Raw genomic sequence first — 15,725 nt, 5'->3', positions numbered from 1 at the left:
TCAAGAACAACCACTACCACAACAACCCATCTCCACAAAACCTCATTATATATGTATATGCAAATACCAGTATTCCAAAATCCAAAAAGCTTCTGGTCCCAGGCATTTTGGATAAGGGACATCCAACCTGAACATTGCGATGTATACTTGTCAGGCCTTCCAGCTAACTTTGATGTATATTCCTTGTATATTTGTAAAGATATCCAAATATTATACAATGGGACCTTGATATCTGCTCCATTTGGTTCCAGGACCTATATGGATACCAAAATCTATGGATGTTCAAGTCCTGTTATATACAATGGCATATTAAAATGGTGTCCCTTTTATTACATTGTAAAATCAAGGTTTATTTTTTGGAATTTATATATTTTTAAAAATATTTTCAAACCATGGATGGTTGAATCTGTGGATAAGGAGTGCTGACTGTATAGATTTTTTTCAAGTCTCCAGTTACCTCAGTTGCAAAGGAAATCAAACCGAACTAACTCCTGCCCCTGGAGCATCTTACTGCTCTGGGAAGTAAGGTACCTAAAACACTATTTTACTGGATCAGATAGTTCTTGAGGTCTTAAACTTATTTCAAGCATAGATGTCCAGAATGAAATTGTCATAGTTCAGAAATGCTATTTGTGGGATGGGAGTACAATTCACAGAATGCCTCAGCTAAAGATGATCATTCGTTTGGGAGGGGGGAGCTGTAGTCCAAATGCCCGTCCACATATTTGATTACTTCTGAAAACTGAAATAGCTGTCTGGGTACTCATTTTGAAGAATAAATGGCTGTTAATCCACATAAGGAAAAACACATAAGCACAGGTTTATTTAAGTAAGCATTTTGGAAACAATATGCAGCAAACTGAACATAGTTTGCAAATTAGATGTTCCTACCATTCCATTTTGGCCCTGAACCAACATGCTTATAACACCCAGTTCATTTATTCAGGCCAAGTTAACAACATATTATACTACAAGAATCTGTAGTGAATGTGCTCTGAATTCCATCTTAACAAAGACTTCAGTTGTTTCATTGCTTTCCTCTCCACACACACTTTTAGTAAAAAATCTGGATAGAAAAGGATGTGACTTGCACAGTAAACACAATAGAACCATTCAGAGGATGGGGGACTTGCTGTGTATTTATGCTAATGGGCTCATTTGATGCCTGCTTATTTTCTTCCCTTGCCAAAGGTCTAGAAATGTCTGTTGCAAGTCTCTTTTAGTGCCAGTACAAGTAACATGATAGCCATGGGAATTACTTCACTGGGTAACTGGATGCTGCTTTGAGTTATTGTTGAAAAATAATTGAACACTCTTTTTGTAACAGAATTTTCCCCCATGGAAAATATTCCATAGGATTTGAGATAACTGCAGTTCAGTCTCATGCAAGATCATTTATCTGTGTGAATTGTCCAAGGTAAAGGAATATGCCTGTCTATGGATTTCAAAAAGGGGAGAGAGATGCCTCCTAAAGTATAACTACTTTTAAGCAGTAAATTAAATCCAGTTGCTTGTCTTGACTATGGTAGTCCTACAGTCACCTGACGCTGGTAGGTAAACCAGTGAGATATATATGTTAGTTCTTGATTTACCATCCTAACAAATGATTCTGTTCTACTTGGGACTAGCAATTGGATTGAGGCCAATATTTATTTAGAATCATAGAGTTGGAAGAGACTGCAAGGGCCATCCAGTCCAACCCCTGCCATGCAGGAATTCACAATCAAAGCACCTCCAAGAGATGGCCTTCCAGCCTCTGTTTAAAAACCTCCAAAGGAGACTCCATTACACTCCGAGGGAGTGTGTTTCACTATTGAACAGCTCTCACTGTCAGGAATTTCCTCCTAATGTTTAAGTGGAATCTCTTTTCCAGGAGCTTGCATCCATTGTTCCGGGTCCTGCTCTCTGAAACAGCAGAAAACAAGCTTGATCCATCCTCGATATGTCATCCCTTCAGATATTTAAACAAGGCTATCATATCACCTCTTAACCTTCTCTTCTCCAGGCTAAACATACCCAGCTCCCTAAGTCTCTCCTCATAAGGCATTGTTTCCACACCCTTATATTGTATGCTGCCTTTCTCCTAAATTGGAACCAAGGTGGGTCACAAAAGAGACTTTTAAAAACAATTTTTAGAACACTTTTAAAAACAGAATTAAAAACATCATGTTGATGTAAGAAGTTAAAAATAGCAAAATCATTTAAACATACTAAAATAAAAAATATTCAGCCATTAAAAACATACAAAAGTCTCACTATTAAAAGCCTGCTTGAAAAAAGGAAAGCCCAGCGATGGTTTACTAACCACTTCCCTATGACCATACCCTCCTGTTTTCCCACTTTAGCAAGAACAGTCACAATTACTTCTCTTTTGTCCCACTTTTCAGTTTCTTTTTAAATGTCCCAGTTTCTCTCTCACACACAACCCCCTCCTTTGCCCTTGGCTTACTTCAGTTGCTGCAAATTGAGTTCAAAATGCAAAAGTGGTTTGCACTCAAGCCTAATCTTCACTGTAGAAATAATGCAGTTTGACCCCGCTTTAACTGCCATGGCTCAATGCTATGTAATTCTGGTAATTGTAGTTTGCTGTGGCACCAGAGCTCTCTGACTTGGGAGTTTATCGCACTGCGTTCTGAGACCGTTCTCATCACGTGATGAGAACGGAACGCATTTGAGTATACCGCACGTATGTGTTCCAATCGGGTTCTCAGAACGCTTAAATGTGTTCCAAATGTGTTCCAGGAGGGTACAGATATGAATGTGTTCCCAGAGAGCTGAAACGTGATGAGAACGTTCCAACAGAAGTGTGTGCGATATTCTTATGTGTTCTCAAATCCGTTCTCGCATTCCTCTGTCTCCTGATTGGCTGAAAGAATGACAGGCAGGGAGGGAGGCAGGCAGGCGAGCGACTGCAGTGAGGGAAGCTGTGTGTGTGTGAGGGAGGGAAGGGAGGAAAGTTGGGACAAGTGAGAGAAGAGGAAAGAAGGGAAAGAGAGAGAAAGAGAGAGGGAAACAGGGGGGCCAGAGCAGAGAGCTAGAGGCTGCTTCTGCGGGGGCCTCTAGTGTCATGTCCAGCGGGGCTCCTGTGCTGGCAGCCTGCAGGAGGCAAGGATGGCAGGAATGCCCAGGACCTTCTCCTCCTTCCCTCCAGGAAGGAACCCACAAAAGCTCCTCTGTTTGGAGCAACACACAAAAGCAAGCAAACAACTCCCAGAATTCCATAGCAAAGAGCCAGACAAGAATTAAAGCGGGGAGGGAAGCTCACAGGCCCCACCTGGAATATTGTGTCCAGTTCTGGGCACCACAATTCAAAAAGGAGCATGTCCAAAGGAGGGCGACTAAAATGGTGAAAGGTCTGGAAACCATGCCCTACAAGGAACGACTTAGGGAGCTGGGGATGTTTAGCCTGGAGAAGAGAAGATTAAGAGGTGATATGATAGCCCTGTTTAAATATTTGAAGGGATGTCACATTGATGAGGGAGCAAGCTTGTTTTCTGCTGCTCCAGAGACTAGGACCCGGAGCAATGGATGCAAGCTCCAGGAAAAGAGATCCCACTTCAATATTAGGAGGAACTTCCTGAGAGTAAGGGCTGTTCGACAGTGGAACACACTCTTTCCTCAGAGTGTAGTGGACTCTCCTTCCTTGGAGGTCTTTAAGCAGAGGCTGGATGGCCATCTGTTGGGGATGCTTTGATTGTGATTTCCTGCATGGCAGAATGGGGTTGGACTGGATGGCCCTTGTGGTCTCTTCCAACTATGATTCTATGATTCTATGAAGGCACACATTACATGCGCACACACACAGGAGGCAAAAGGCTGACAAGCAGCTAAAATGGGGAATTGGGATGACAGCAGAGGACTCTTCTTTTCTAACCGGTTTAAAGAGCTGCTATGGCTGCCGGGGCTCTGCCCTTGGCCCAGTCCCCTCCCTGGCAACTTGCTTTTCTTCGGCTTGAAGAGACCTGCATGGAGCTCCTCCTTCTTCCCAGCCTTGCAAAGGAGTTTTGGGATGTAACTTGCATCCCCATTTCTCTTTCTCCCTGCCTTCCTCCCGATCCCTCCTTCTTCCCTCCCTTCCCTCCCTCCTCCTTTCCCCCCTCTCTCTCTCACACACACCCCTTCCCTCACTGCAGTCGCTCGCCTGCCTGCTTCAATGCCTCCCTGCCTGTCATTCTTTCAGCCAATCAGGAGACGGAGGCGGCCTTGGTGGAATATGTTCTCGGAACGGTTTCAGGAATCGCTGTGCGGTAAAATGCAGTTCTGATCACGTTTTGATCACGTTCTAGTTTACTAATGCAGTAATATCTGTTCCAGGAACGTTCTCATCACGTGATGATAGGAACGTTCTCAGAACGCAGTGCGATAATCTCCTGAAGACTAAATATCTCACAAAACTACAAATCCCAGAATTACATAGCATTCAGCCATGGCAGTTAAAGCAGAGTCAAACTGTATTATTTTTGCAATGCAGATTAGAGGTCAGTTAACTCAGTCAGACAGCAGGAGAGACAGAAACTGGCCTTTCCCAGTAGAGCCAGGCAAAAGCAAACTGCTGCAGCCTCTCCTAGTTTGTGTGTTCTTCCTCACTAATAACACTTGTCATCTTGGCCACATTCTGATGTTGCTTGGCTAAGCATGTTCCAGTTTTCATCTGTGAAATATTAGCAGGTATGTGATTGTTCTGCATTGATTTCTGACTTGCGGGGGGGGGGGGGGGGATCCATTGACAGCCAAACCCTTGCTCTGTTTGTGCAAAATGGCAAACTTCATTTCCACCCAGATCTGAAATTTGCCTCATTAAAGAAAAATTAATTCCTACACTTAAATATTTTTATAGTCTTAATGCCGAGTTTAGAGGCACATTCAGCATAAATATTCAATTTGTCACATTGTATTGGAATAGGAATTCCACTGGGGTCTGCCGGCTTAATAAACTGAATTCTCAGTGATTATCTGGGTCCTCTTGCCTACTTTGTTCTATTAGGCTATGGATTAAGTGAGAATGGTCCTTGCTATTAAGAACCCGATTTTCTATAACAGTATAAGAGCAGCAGGATCTGGCTCCAGAGACCTTCTTGTATTCTTCTAGGCTGCAGAATGGCACCTATCAAATCAGAGATGGGACATCACTTCTAGGGCTGCACTGACCATTCTTGCCCAAAATAATGCTGCTATTAAGGCTTCACATCTTTATTTCAGCAGGGACTGAGCATGACAACAGGAATAGTTGTTCATGATGCAACAATGTCAAATGTTAGCCATAAACCTGTTTTTCATAGACAAGGACAAGTTGAACCATTGTCAGTATGTCGTGTAGTCACATCACCTAATCTATTTTTCTGTTTTGTTCATTTTATTTACACACACACACACACACACACACACACACAAACACACACATATTCAGGTTAGCTAGGATGCATTTATACTAGAAATAATGCAGTTTGATAGCACTTTAACTGCTGTGGTTCCATCCTACAGAACCCTGGGATTTGTAGTTTTGTGAGCAGCCGCGCGCTTCGGCCAAAGGAGTGGCTGTGTGCAACAGCTGCAGCAGCCGCTGCAGTGGCAGCCTACCTGACCCGGGGCAAACCTGGGTCGATGAAGAAACCAGGACGGGACCTCCCCACCCAGTTGAAAAGCGGGAATGTCCCACCCCTAGGCGGGACATGGCAACCCTACTGGCAAAGTGCTGAATTGGGGCCACGGTGTGCGGCTGCCGCGGCCCAATCTATTAAAGAAAGGGGTCGTGGGACACTGCTCCAAAGGAACAGTCTGTTGAGCCCCCACATTTCACTTTGTTAAAATGATGTCCTTCAACTAACAAAAGTTTGATTCAGACCTTACTCCAACAGTACATTAAAGTCCTCTGTTAATTCATTTGTCACTTTGCCCACAACTAGATAAATTAATTAAAACTTCCTGGTTCCTTTGAAATCACATGAAGAAACAAAACCGATGATTTGTCTCTTGCAAAAGTGGCAATTTTGATAATTGTATTTTTTTTAAAAAAGAATATAATTTTTTTTACCCATCTCCATGCTTCTTACTTTTGAGCTAGATGTCTGTTTATCTATATACCTAAAATAAAGAAATGTAAAATGTAGTATTCCTGGAAGAAAAGCCCCCTGAAATACCTCTGCAGAGATAAAGGTAAAATGTGGTAGAGATTGCTTTTTAAAAATATAGTAAAACTTGCATGTTTTACCAACAGTGGCAAAATATTAGCAAGTAGAGAGTTCTTTCAGAAAGAATATTCCAAGACAAGCCAAATCAAGCATATAAATTTCATGCTCTAATGTATTTGTTAGTCTTCAAGGTACCACTTGTTTTTACTGCAGAAGGTAAAACTGCTCCTGGAAACTCTTCTGAGAAAAACAATGGGGTCTAGATGCTCAGTGGAAGACTTTTCAGCAGGCAAATATTGCCATCTTGTGGGCATTCCACTAGTATACAATATTACGCTGATTTATAGAAGGCTTGCTGTTCTGATGGCTGCTTCTTTATTACAGACTTATTCTGAGTACAGTAATATTTACAGCCAGAACAACCATTTTTGTTTAACCATGCACATAGCATATGGATCTTAAACACAGTGGTTTTACCAGGTGCACATCCTAGATTTGTACTGTTAAGCAGCAAGATTTAGGATGTACTCTAAACTCAGTAAAATCAGAATGTGTGACAAAGAAGGTTGGAACCGCAGCTGGTTGGAATCAAAGACTAAGGTAGAGTAACTCTGGGGACCTCTATTTGTCCCACCACTATGGCACAATATATGGTGACCTTCTAGATGTCCTTATGGTTTTTGTCTCAGACTCTGTTCCTATAATCTCACCACTGGACACTACCAACCTTAATTTACTGCTGCCGTCATGGCCACTTAGTCTTAAATGGCCCAACTTTCTAGATGGTTTGTAGTTTGCCTTACACCAACCAGCATAAACTGGAATTCAAAAATTAAATAAATTTATGGATGGTAAATTTAAATAAATTTTAAATTTTAAAATAATGATTTTTAAAAATTCTTTTAACATTTTCTTAAAAAAAAATCTTACCAAATTTTCACTTCAACCACATGAAACTATGTACATGTAAATACGTTTAGGCTCTGCATATGACATTGTAATTTAAAGGTATAATTTTAATTTTGTTGGTTGCTTATGTCACAACTATTACCATTACATTCAGTGATATGTGAGAATTATGATTTATGAGTAACATTAGTACAAAAAACATTTCTAAGGATTCTATATGGTGCGGTATAAGAGAAGGTCAATGTTGGGGGCTTGGCACCCAGGGTGACCAGATGTTACAACCACAAGGAGGACAAGGCACTGCAAAATGTAGCACATTACAAAATGAAAGCTAAAAACACTAATATAAACTCCTTTCATATGGTTTATTTGCAGCTATATGACTTATACTATATTTTATTATGTATTCAACTGCATTTTTCGGATTTTTGTTAAAATGCCTTGTGGGCTTGCAATACAGGCAATTTTACGAGAGCCAGCATAGTGTATTGGTTTGAGCTTTGGACTACAACTCCAGAGACCAGGGTTCAAAATCCTCACTCAAGCACAAAAAATCACTGGGTGACCTTCCGCAAGTCACACTCTCTCACATTCAGGGAATGGCAATGGCAAACCCTATCTGAAGAAACCTTCCAAGAAAACCCTATGATAGATTGGACTTTGGGTTGATATAAGTCAAAACTGACTTGGAGGCACACATAAACAAATAGTGCTTATAGAACTCTGAGCAAGACAAATGCTTAAAATTGTGCTTTTACAATTTTAAGGAGTGATTTTAAGAAGCAACAAACTATTGATTGAACCTACCTTTAAGTTATTCCTTTCATTTGTCCATTGTGCTGAAATTAAGGGGGGGGGGGGATCCTTTCAACATTTGCGTTGTGTCCTCAAGCAGCCAATTGCTTATTTGCTGTCCTTTTCCAATCTGAAAAACAAATGCACCCTAAGCTCTGGGGGCAAGGCTTGTCTGCTGCTGCTCCTAAGAAAAAAGAATTTGACAAGGATCCATCCTATCCCTCTATTTGCATCAAAGAAAGGCAGCCAAGAAGACACATTTCTTGAAGGGAAAAAGCTAACATGGTGTTTCTCAATGGGCTTTTCCTGCTCAAAATGGAGGACATTTTGGAATTATTCCTGGACAGAAGGTTGAAATGTAGGCCATGTCCTGGAAAAGGAGGACATATGGTCACACAGGTGACACCCTGAGTTACTGCACCAAGTGACACCAACCCTAGTGATGCCACTGCTTCAATGTATTGTTTCTACCATCTTTTTATTTCTTCTGGATCATGTAATGTGTTTGATTTCTCAGATTTTGTGGAAGAGGTCTCTTGTTCTAGCTCTTTTGTTGGCATCTTCTGTTTCTTTGCATTATTACAGTAGTTCTCGTTATACACAAGATACGTGATGGTACACTGGTTAGTACTATGATTTAAGGCATCCTTGAGTTAGAGATGGTAGAATAAAACCTACAGATCACCATAATATTGTATCACATGTGGGGATTTGGTAGGGCCCATGTACAGACAGAGTCCTCAGCCTTGCTCATTGTATGTCAGAATAGATTAATGATATAATTACAATATTTCAGACTTGTTGGACAAAGACTCAAAATTTTAGCATTTACACCAGGCATTTTTAAACTATAATAACCACTCAATGAAGTGTGGACAAACAAATTGGCACAGCCTCGTTGATACCCAAAAATAATTTACTATATGACAAACTGAGAAAAGAAAATGACTGGGCATCATCTCTTGTTTTATTTATTTTATTATGGTATTTATACCCCGCCCTTCAGCCCTAAAGACTCCCAGCTGAAACTATGCGTGTGATATTATCGATTTGCTAAAGGTTTGTCCTGAGTAATTATAACTTTTCTCACCTTGGGTGGCAGACCTATGCTTCATTACAGATTCATTAAACTCATTAGCAACAACAGAGCAGAAAACAAGGATTCAAAGACAGAGAACAGATCTAGTTACAACTCTTTCTCAATATTTACTTTGGCAATGCCTTCACAGCAACTGATAACGTCACCATTTCAATTTTCCAGGAAAAAAACAAGTATAGCCAATAAATACAAATATGGTACTGGTCCCTGGCACACTGGAAAAAAGTAATTGTTGCTTCCCCATATCAGATAGCCCAAGAAGCAGTGACCTACAACATTCATTTTCTCCTCTTCCAATGTAATATATGCCACCTTACGTCTGCAGTGCCTTTCTGTCTTTTAAAGAGAGCTAGCAGGCAAATCTCAAGATAAAATGCGATGAGCAATTGGTATGTGGTCCTCTTGATGTTTTTGGACTGCAACTCCTCACATTCCTCACAATTGGCTATACTGGCAAGGGCTGTACTGGCAAGGCCAAAGTTTGGGAATCTGAAGCTCTACCAGTGATCTCCAAACTTTGGTCCTCCTGATGTTTGGGACTTCAGTTCCAGAATCCCTAGCTAGTTTGGCCAACAATCAAGCATTCTGGAAACTGAAGCCCAAAACATCTGGAGGACCAAAGTTTGGAAAACACTGCAAGTCCACACACTTCCCATTCCTGCCATAAAAGAATACATGGATGCTGATCTGATATCAGAAATAGCAATATTCAGAATAGTGCAGCCTCCCAAGAGACTGTTCTGAAAGTAGCCATTGTTCAGCAAAGAATAATGAGAGGGGAAAACTGGGGTGTTTCAATTGCAGTCAGTCACCAAAACTTTGAATTAGGAAACTGGCTTCTTACCACTACGCAAGTTAGATGGATTACCAATTAACATGATGTTCATCACTTACATCATGACTTAAATCACTTGCCATGAAGTTTGTATTATAAGCAAGTTTGTGAATGCTCCTTGTTAATGGGGTTTATCACACGGGAGGAATTTCTCTTAATTTCGAATGAAAAGAAAGTGGGGTCAGAACACATTCACGTGAATTTGAATTGCGTTCGAACTGACTTCCCATTACCTGAAAATAGCTTGCCATTGCCCGAAATTGTGTGTGGTAGTCTATCACGCAATAACGTGAAACCCCATGAAGCATTCGGACTGACTTCCCATTGCCTGAAATTGCGTGTGGTAGTCTATCACACAATAACATTAAACCCCATGATTGCGTTCTGATTGCCATTGGATTATACTTCCAATTTCCCTTGTCTGATAAACTCGAATGAAATAGTTGTCTGTCAGTACTTTCAACATCTTATTTCCCTATTCACTGTCTGCAATCCTACCCTTTCCAATCATGTGTACTGAATGTGTGTGTTTGTGCCTTGAAAGTTCCTGTTATGCCAACTCCATGAATTTCTTTAACAAGGAATACTCAGAGGTGATTTTACCCCTTCCTTCCTTTGAAATATAGCATACAGCACCTGGTGTTTGTTGACGGTGTTACATCCAAGTACTAACCAGGGCTGACCCTGCTTAGCTTCCAAAATCGGATGGGATTTAGTGCTTTTAAGGTATTTAGGCAGGTTGTGTATTGTATACATACATGCAATTTTACATAACAGTTTATACATCTAATAAAATGTGTTCTATGCTACACAAATTCATGCCATAATAAATGTGGTAGCGTTCAAGATGCGGTGGCTTAGTGGTTAGGACACCTATTCTGATGATCAGAGAAGATCAGAAGGTTGGCAATTCGAGGCCTGAGTGCTGCATGATGGGGTGAGCTCCTGTCACTTGTCCCAGCTTCTGCCGACCTAGCAGTTTGAAAGCATGCAAATGCAAGTAGATAAATAGGTACCACTTCAGTGGGAAGGTAACAGCATTTGGTGCAGTCATGCTGGCCACTTGACCACCAGTCTGGAGTAGTCCTCGGACAACGCTGCCTCTTCAGCTTAGTAATGGAGATGAGCACAGCCCCCTACAGTCAGTTTTGACTAGACATTCATGTCAAGGGGACTACCTTTACCGTTGCCTAGCATTCAAAATGTCACAGAACCCTTTCCCCCCTTTTGCTCTTTCCCCCCTACAAAAGACCAATAGGGCTTTGTTGTTGTTATCCACCCTCGAGCCGATCTCAACCCATGGCAATCCTGTAGATATGCTATCTCCAAATGGACTCCCTATCCTCCACTGGAGATGGAGGATATCTTGCAAATTCATACCAATGACCTCCTAAATAGAGTCTCTCCATCTCTAGCATGTGGTCTTCCTCTCTTTCTGTTTCCCTCCACCTTTCCTAGCATTATTGTTTTGGTTTTTTTCCAATAGGGCTACTCCTTTGGAAACGGTTAAGAAGAAACTTTCTGGAGGGTAATGAGGAAAGTTACATATGGCAGGACCTTCCTTTATTAGAATGCAGAGTCTTCATCTCAAATTGAGAGTGCTTTTTGCACGTATAGCACATAATCTATTTACAAAATCATCCTCTCTGATAATACTTGTAGGGGGTGTGTTGTATTTTCATCTATATTTGCACATTAGGATATGTAGGGAAAATAAGAAACAGTTTCTTGAATTGAAGGCCATTCAAAACGACAAGGTAGGGGGCATCTACACTGTAGAAATAATGCAGTTGGACATCACTTTGAAGTGCTGTAGCACCATTGCGGTGTAGTGGTTTGAATCCCAGCTCAGCCATGTAAAGCCACTGGGTTACCTTGAGCAAGTCACACTCTCTCAGCCTCAGAAGATGGCAATGACAAACCCCACTGCAGAAACTTGTAAAGAAAACTCCATGATAGGGTCTCCATAATCCAGAAATGATTTAAAGGCACACAACAGCAACAGGTCCATCCTCTGGAATACTGGGAGTTGTAGTTTTACAAGGTCTTTAGCCTTCTCTGCCCAAATGTGCTGGTGCCCCCACAAAACTACAAATGCCAGAATTCTGCATTATGAGCCCTGGCAGATAAAGTGGTGTGAAACTGTGTTATGTCTACAGTGTATAGGCATCCGCAGGAGCTAAAATGTCAGTAGAGAATTACAACAGCAACAGCACCATCCTATGAAATATTGGGATTTGTAGTTCCACAAGGCCTTTTAGCCTTTTCTGCTAAGGAACGCAGGTGCCCTCCCTCCACAAAATTACAAATCCCATAATTATGTATGATGAGCCACGGCAGATAAAGTGGTGTCAAACTGCACTATTTCGACAGTGTGTAGATGCACCTACAGACGCCAGAATGTCAATGGAGGACACTGGCACGGCAGAGACAAACAACCAGCAGCAAATATGGGAGGGAAGGAGCTGTCAGGCCTGTTTTTCTCCTCACGGCCTGACTCTTTCTCCTCAATGGGGTGGAGAGGAAGAACCGAGGATTGGCCTTCTTCTCCACCCTGTTGTTTTCTTTCTGGGCCTCCTCAGAATATGTCAAAGTGGTTTGATTGTTGGATGATCGCTCTGGAGACTAGGGTTCAATTCCTGCTTTGGCCAGGAAACCCCCTGGTTAACCTTGGTCAAGTCACACTCTCTAAGCCTCAAAGGACCACCTCTGCACAAATCTTGCTATGAAAACCCCATGATAGGTCCCCCTTTATTGTTGTGTGCCTTCCTAGGGCAACTGAGGTCCAAAATACACTGCAGAAATAATCCAGTTTGAGACTGCTTTCACTGCCCCGAGCTCAATTGCTAGGGGATTCTGGGAACTGTAGTTTTGTGGGACATGTAGCTTTCTCTATCAAAGAGCTCTGGTGCCACGATAAACTACAGTTCCCAGGATTCCCTAGCACTGAGCCAGGGCAGTTAAAGTGGTCTCATAGTGGATTATTTTTTTTTCCTGCATTGTGATTTGGACCTGAGTTTCCTTGGCAAGTTTCTTCAATGTTGAATAGAAGGTTATCAATACCGATTACAGTATAATGATGATAAACGAGATATACATATAAATGTCATAAATGTATGTGATGTAGATGGCTAAGCATGTCTGTATTTGTGTTATTAGACTGATATGATGGATGTATTTTATCATGGGTTGTGTTTGTATTTTAATATGCTTAATAAAATTATTTATAAAAAATTATTTATAAAAAAAAACCTAAAATTTTTGGAGGGGAGACCTTCTATTTTAAAGTTCCTAAAGTTCCTGCAGAAATAATCCAGTGTGTGTGTGTGTGTGTGTGTGTGTGTGTTGTGTTCACGTTGTTGCTGACTTCGGGTTCTGTTCAGTTTTGAGAACACGAACGATATTATGTTTTTTAGAAAGAACAAGAAGCATACAGTATATAGGTCTAAGTTCACAAAAATTTGTCAGGATGCAAAATTATTGTGCCAACTTTGGGTTCTGCATGGTTCTCTAGCCTGACCCCAAATTACAGTCATAGACAATCATAGGAGTTTACCAGACAAGGGAAATTGGAAGTATAATCCAATGGCAATCCGAACGCAATCATGGGGTTTAACGCTATTGCGTGATAGACTACCACGCTCAAATTTGGGCAATGGCAAGCGATTTTCGGGTAATGGGAAGTCAGTCTGAACACAATTTGAATTCATGTAAATTTGCTGAACTAGCGAATTCATACGAATGCATTCTGGCCCCACTTTCTTTTCATTCGAAATCAAGGCAAATTCCTCCTGTGATAAACTCCATAGTCAAGCAATTTCAAATGCAGGCTGCATCCACACTGGGGAAATAACCTGGTTTTGTACCACATTGACTGCCTTGGCTCAAGGCTATGGAATTCTGGGAGCTGGGAGTTTGTGGGCCCCACAACCAACTCCAGCTCCCAGAATTCCACAGCCTTGAACTGAGGCAGTTAAAGTGGTGCAAAACCGGGTTATTCCCCCAGTGTGGATGCAAGCCTGGCAATTTCCAATTATTAGCCATTGTCCATTTCACTTGTTGTGGTTTTTGCTTTCTGGCACAGTGTACCAGATCACACACACACTCTTTAGCTGGGTGCCAGAAAATTACTGTAATTACATTTGTTGGACATTTTTGACATTAAAACCTCCTTATATATTAATGACTGAGTACTTTTCCCAGCTTAGGCCTTTCTGCTGGCCATACTGGGCCCCTGAGGAGGGTGGCCATATAATAAGGCACACAACAACAGCAGCATCAAGCAGCCCAAAAGCGAGGCCTAAGAGGGCGGCGTTCCCTCAAACTCTAGGCCCCGCCTCAGAGGCGGCCTAGGCCCGGCCTTCCCTAGTCCTCCTCCTGGGGCTCCGTGGGGCTGGATGTGGGGCAAAGGTGAGAAGAGGGAAACGGAGCCAAAAAGGGGAAGGAGTTGTGTTTCTCTCCCTCAGCCCTTGCTGCTGCTGCTGCTGCTGCTGCTGTTGTTGTGGCTGGAGCTGGAGGCAGGCGCTTCGTTCTCTGGGCCGCGCCTTAAAAACAAAGCGAGCGAGTCCTGGGCGATGAGGTGAGTGAGGGAGTAATGAAGGGAAGGGGCCACAGAAAGCCTCTCCAAAACACACACATCGCAGGAATAACCCCGTGTGGGTGTGTGTTGTGTTGTTTCAAGTTGTTGCAGATTTATGGCATCCCTAATGAGGGCCTGTCCTGGGGTTCTCATGGCCAGGTTGATTCAGAGGTTTGCAGTGGGCAGCCATCGAAACAAGGTAAAGGTCCAAAGAGGCAGCAGCAGCAGCAGCCTCTTATTTCCCTGTATATGCCAACTAGGGTGCAATAATCCAGTTTGAGGCCGCTTTTACTGCCCTGGCTCGGTGCTATGGAATCCTGGGAATTGTAGTTTTACTGTGGCGCCAGAGCTCTCTGGCAGAGAAGGCTAAACGTCTCACAAAGGCTACCACAGTTCCCTAGCTTTGAGCCAGAGCAGTTCAAGTGGTCTCAAACTGGATGATTTCTGCAGTGTGTTTTAGACCTAGGGCTTACTTCGCTTTTAGTAATGTGAACTAAATTTGTGTGCTGTGTTGTGTGTCTTTTCATTTCTTTCCCGACTTACTTTAAGGCTAAACCATCACACAATTTTCTTGGCAAGTTTCTTCAGGGTTGTTTTGTTTGGGTTTTGTTGTTGTTGTTGCCATGCCTGCCCTTTTGAGGCTGAGAGAGTGTGACTTGCCCAAAGTCACCCCATGGGTTTACATGGCCCAGCTGGGAATTGAACCTTTGTTATCCAGAGCCACTCAAACCACTGCTACTTTCTAACTTTCCTAGCATTGTTGTCTAATGATTTGTGCCTTCTCGTGATGTGACCAAAGTACGACAACCTCAACTTTATCATCTTGGCTTCCAGGGAGATCTGAGGCGTCATCTGTTCAAGGACCCATTTCTTTGTCTCTTCGGCTGTCCACTGTATCCTCAGCGCTCTTCTCCAGCACCACATCTCAAATGAGTTTGTTTTCTTCCTAGCTGCCTCCTTCACTGTCCAGCTGTCACATCCATATACATGGAGATGGGGAATACTACGGCTTGGACAAGTCTAACTTCAGTGCTCAGTTGTATGTTGTTGTTTGCCTTCAAGTCATTTTGGATTTATGGTGACTCTAAGGCAAACTTATCACAGGATCTTCTTCCTGGCAAGATTTGTTCGGAGGTGGTTTGCCACTGCCTTCCCCTGAGGCTGAGAGCGTGTGCCTTGGCCAAGGACACCCAATGGATTTCATGGCCAAGTGGGGAAATCAAAGCCTTTGTTTTCCTGGGGCTTCTCACAATAACAAGTGACTCTAAGCCCTAAGTGGAGGCCTGAAAGAGTGTACTGTCTTTAGAAAAAACAGCAAGTCTTTGGAAAAACTCACACACAACAATACAGTGGACCCTTGTTACACGCTGGGGTTTGGTT

At 42.3% G+C, this 15,725-nt stretch overlaps 2 protein-coding genes across 8 annotated transcripts in view; one reads left to right on the top strand and one right to left on the bottom strand.

Annotated features, from left to right (window-relative positions):
• Positions 1-7,863, bottom strand: part of LOC149309925 (ribonuclease P protein subunit p38-like) — a 29,234-nt gene extending 21,371 nt beyond the window's left edge. The window contains exon 1 of the mRNA XM_089531414.1: positions 7,845-7,863. The gene's annotated coding sequence lies outside the window, so the exon portion shown is untranslated. The remainder of the gene's footprint in view (positions 1-7,844) is intronic.
• A 6,300-nt stretch (positions 7,864-14,163) lies between these two features.
• Positions 14,164-15,725, top strand: part of LOC149309924 (peroxisomal carnitine O-octanoyltransferase-like) — a 38,519-nt gene continuing 36,957 nt past the window's right edge. For 3 of the 7 annotated variants that reach the window (XM_089533296.1, XM_089533293.1, XM_089533294.1), the window contains exon 1: positions 14,445-14,544. In XM_089533296.1, the coding sequence (XP_089389422.1) occupies positions 14,461-14,544 (84 nt within the window). In that variant the 5' untranslated portion in view covers positions 14,445-14,460. Of the gene's footprint in view, positions 14,346-14,443; positions 14,545-15,725 lie in introns of those variants that run through there. The other 4 variants (XM_089533291.1, XM_089533297.1, XM_089533290.1 and 1 more) reach the window with 4 other exon arrangements.

Source organism: Sceloporus occidentalis, unplaced genomic scaffold (assembly GCF_023333645.1).
Source record: "Sceloporus occidentalis isolate IW3139 unplaced genomic scaffold, rSceOcc1.0.p SCAF_7, whole genome shotgun sequence".
Classification (NCBI taxonomy): Eukaryota; Metazoa; Chordata; class Lepidosauria; order Squamata; family Phrynosomatidae; genus Sceloporus; species Sceloporus occidentalis.
The sequence above is the reverse complement of the archived record's forward strand: the minus strand, read 5'-3'. Positions and strand labels throughout refer to the sequence as shown.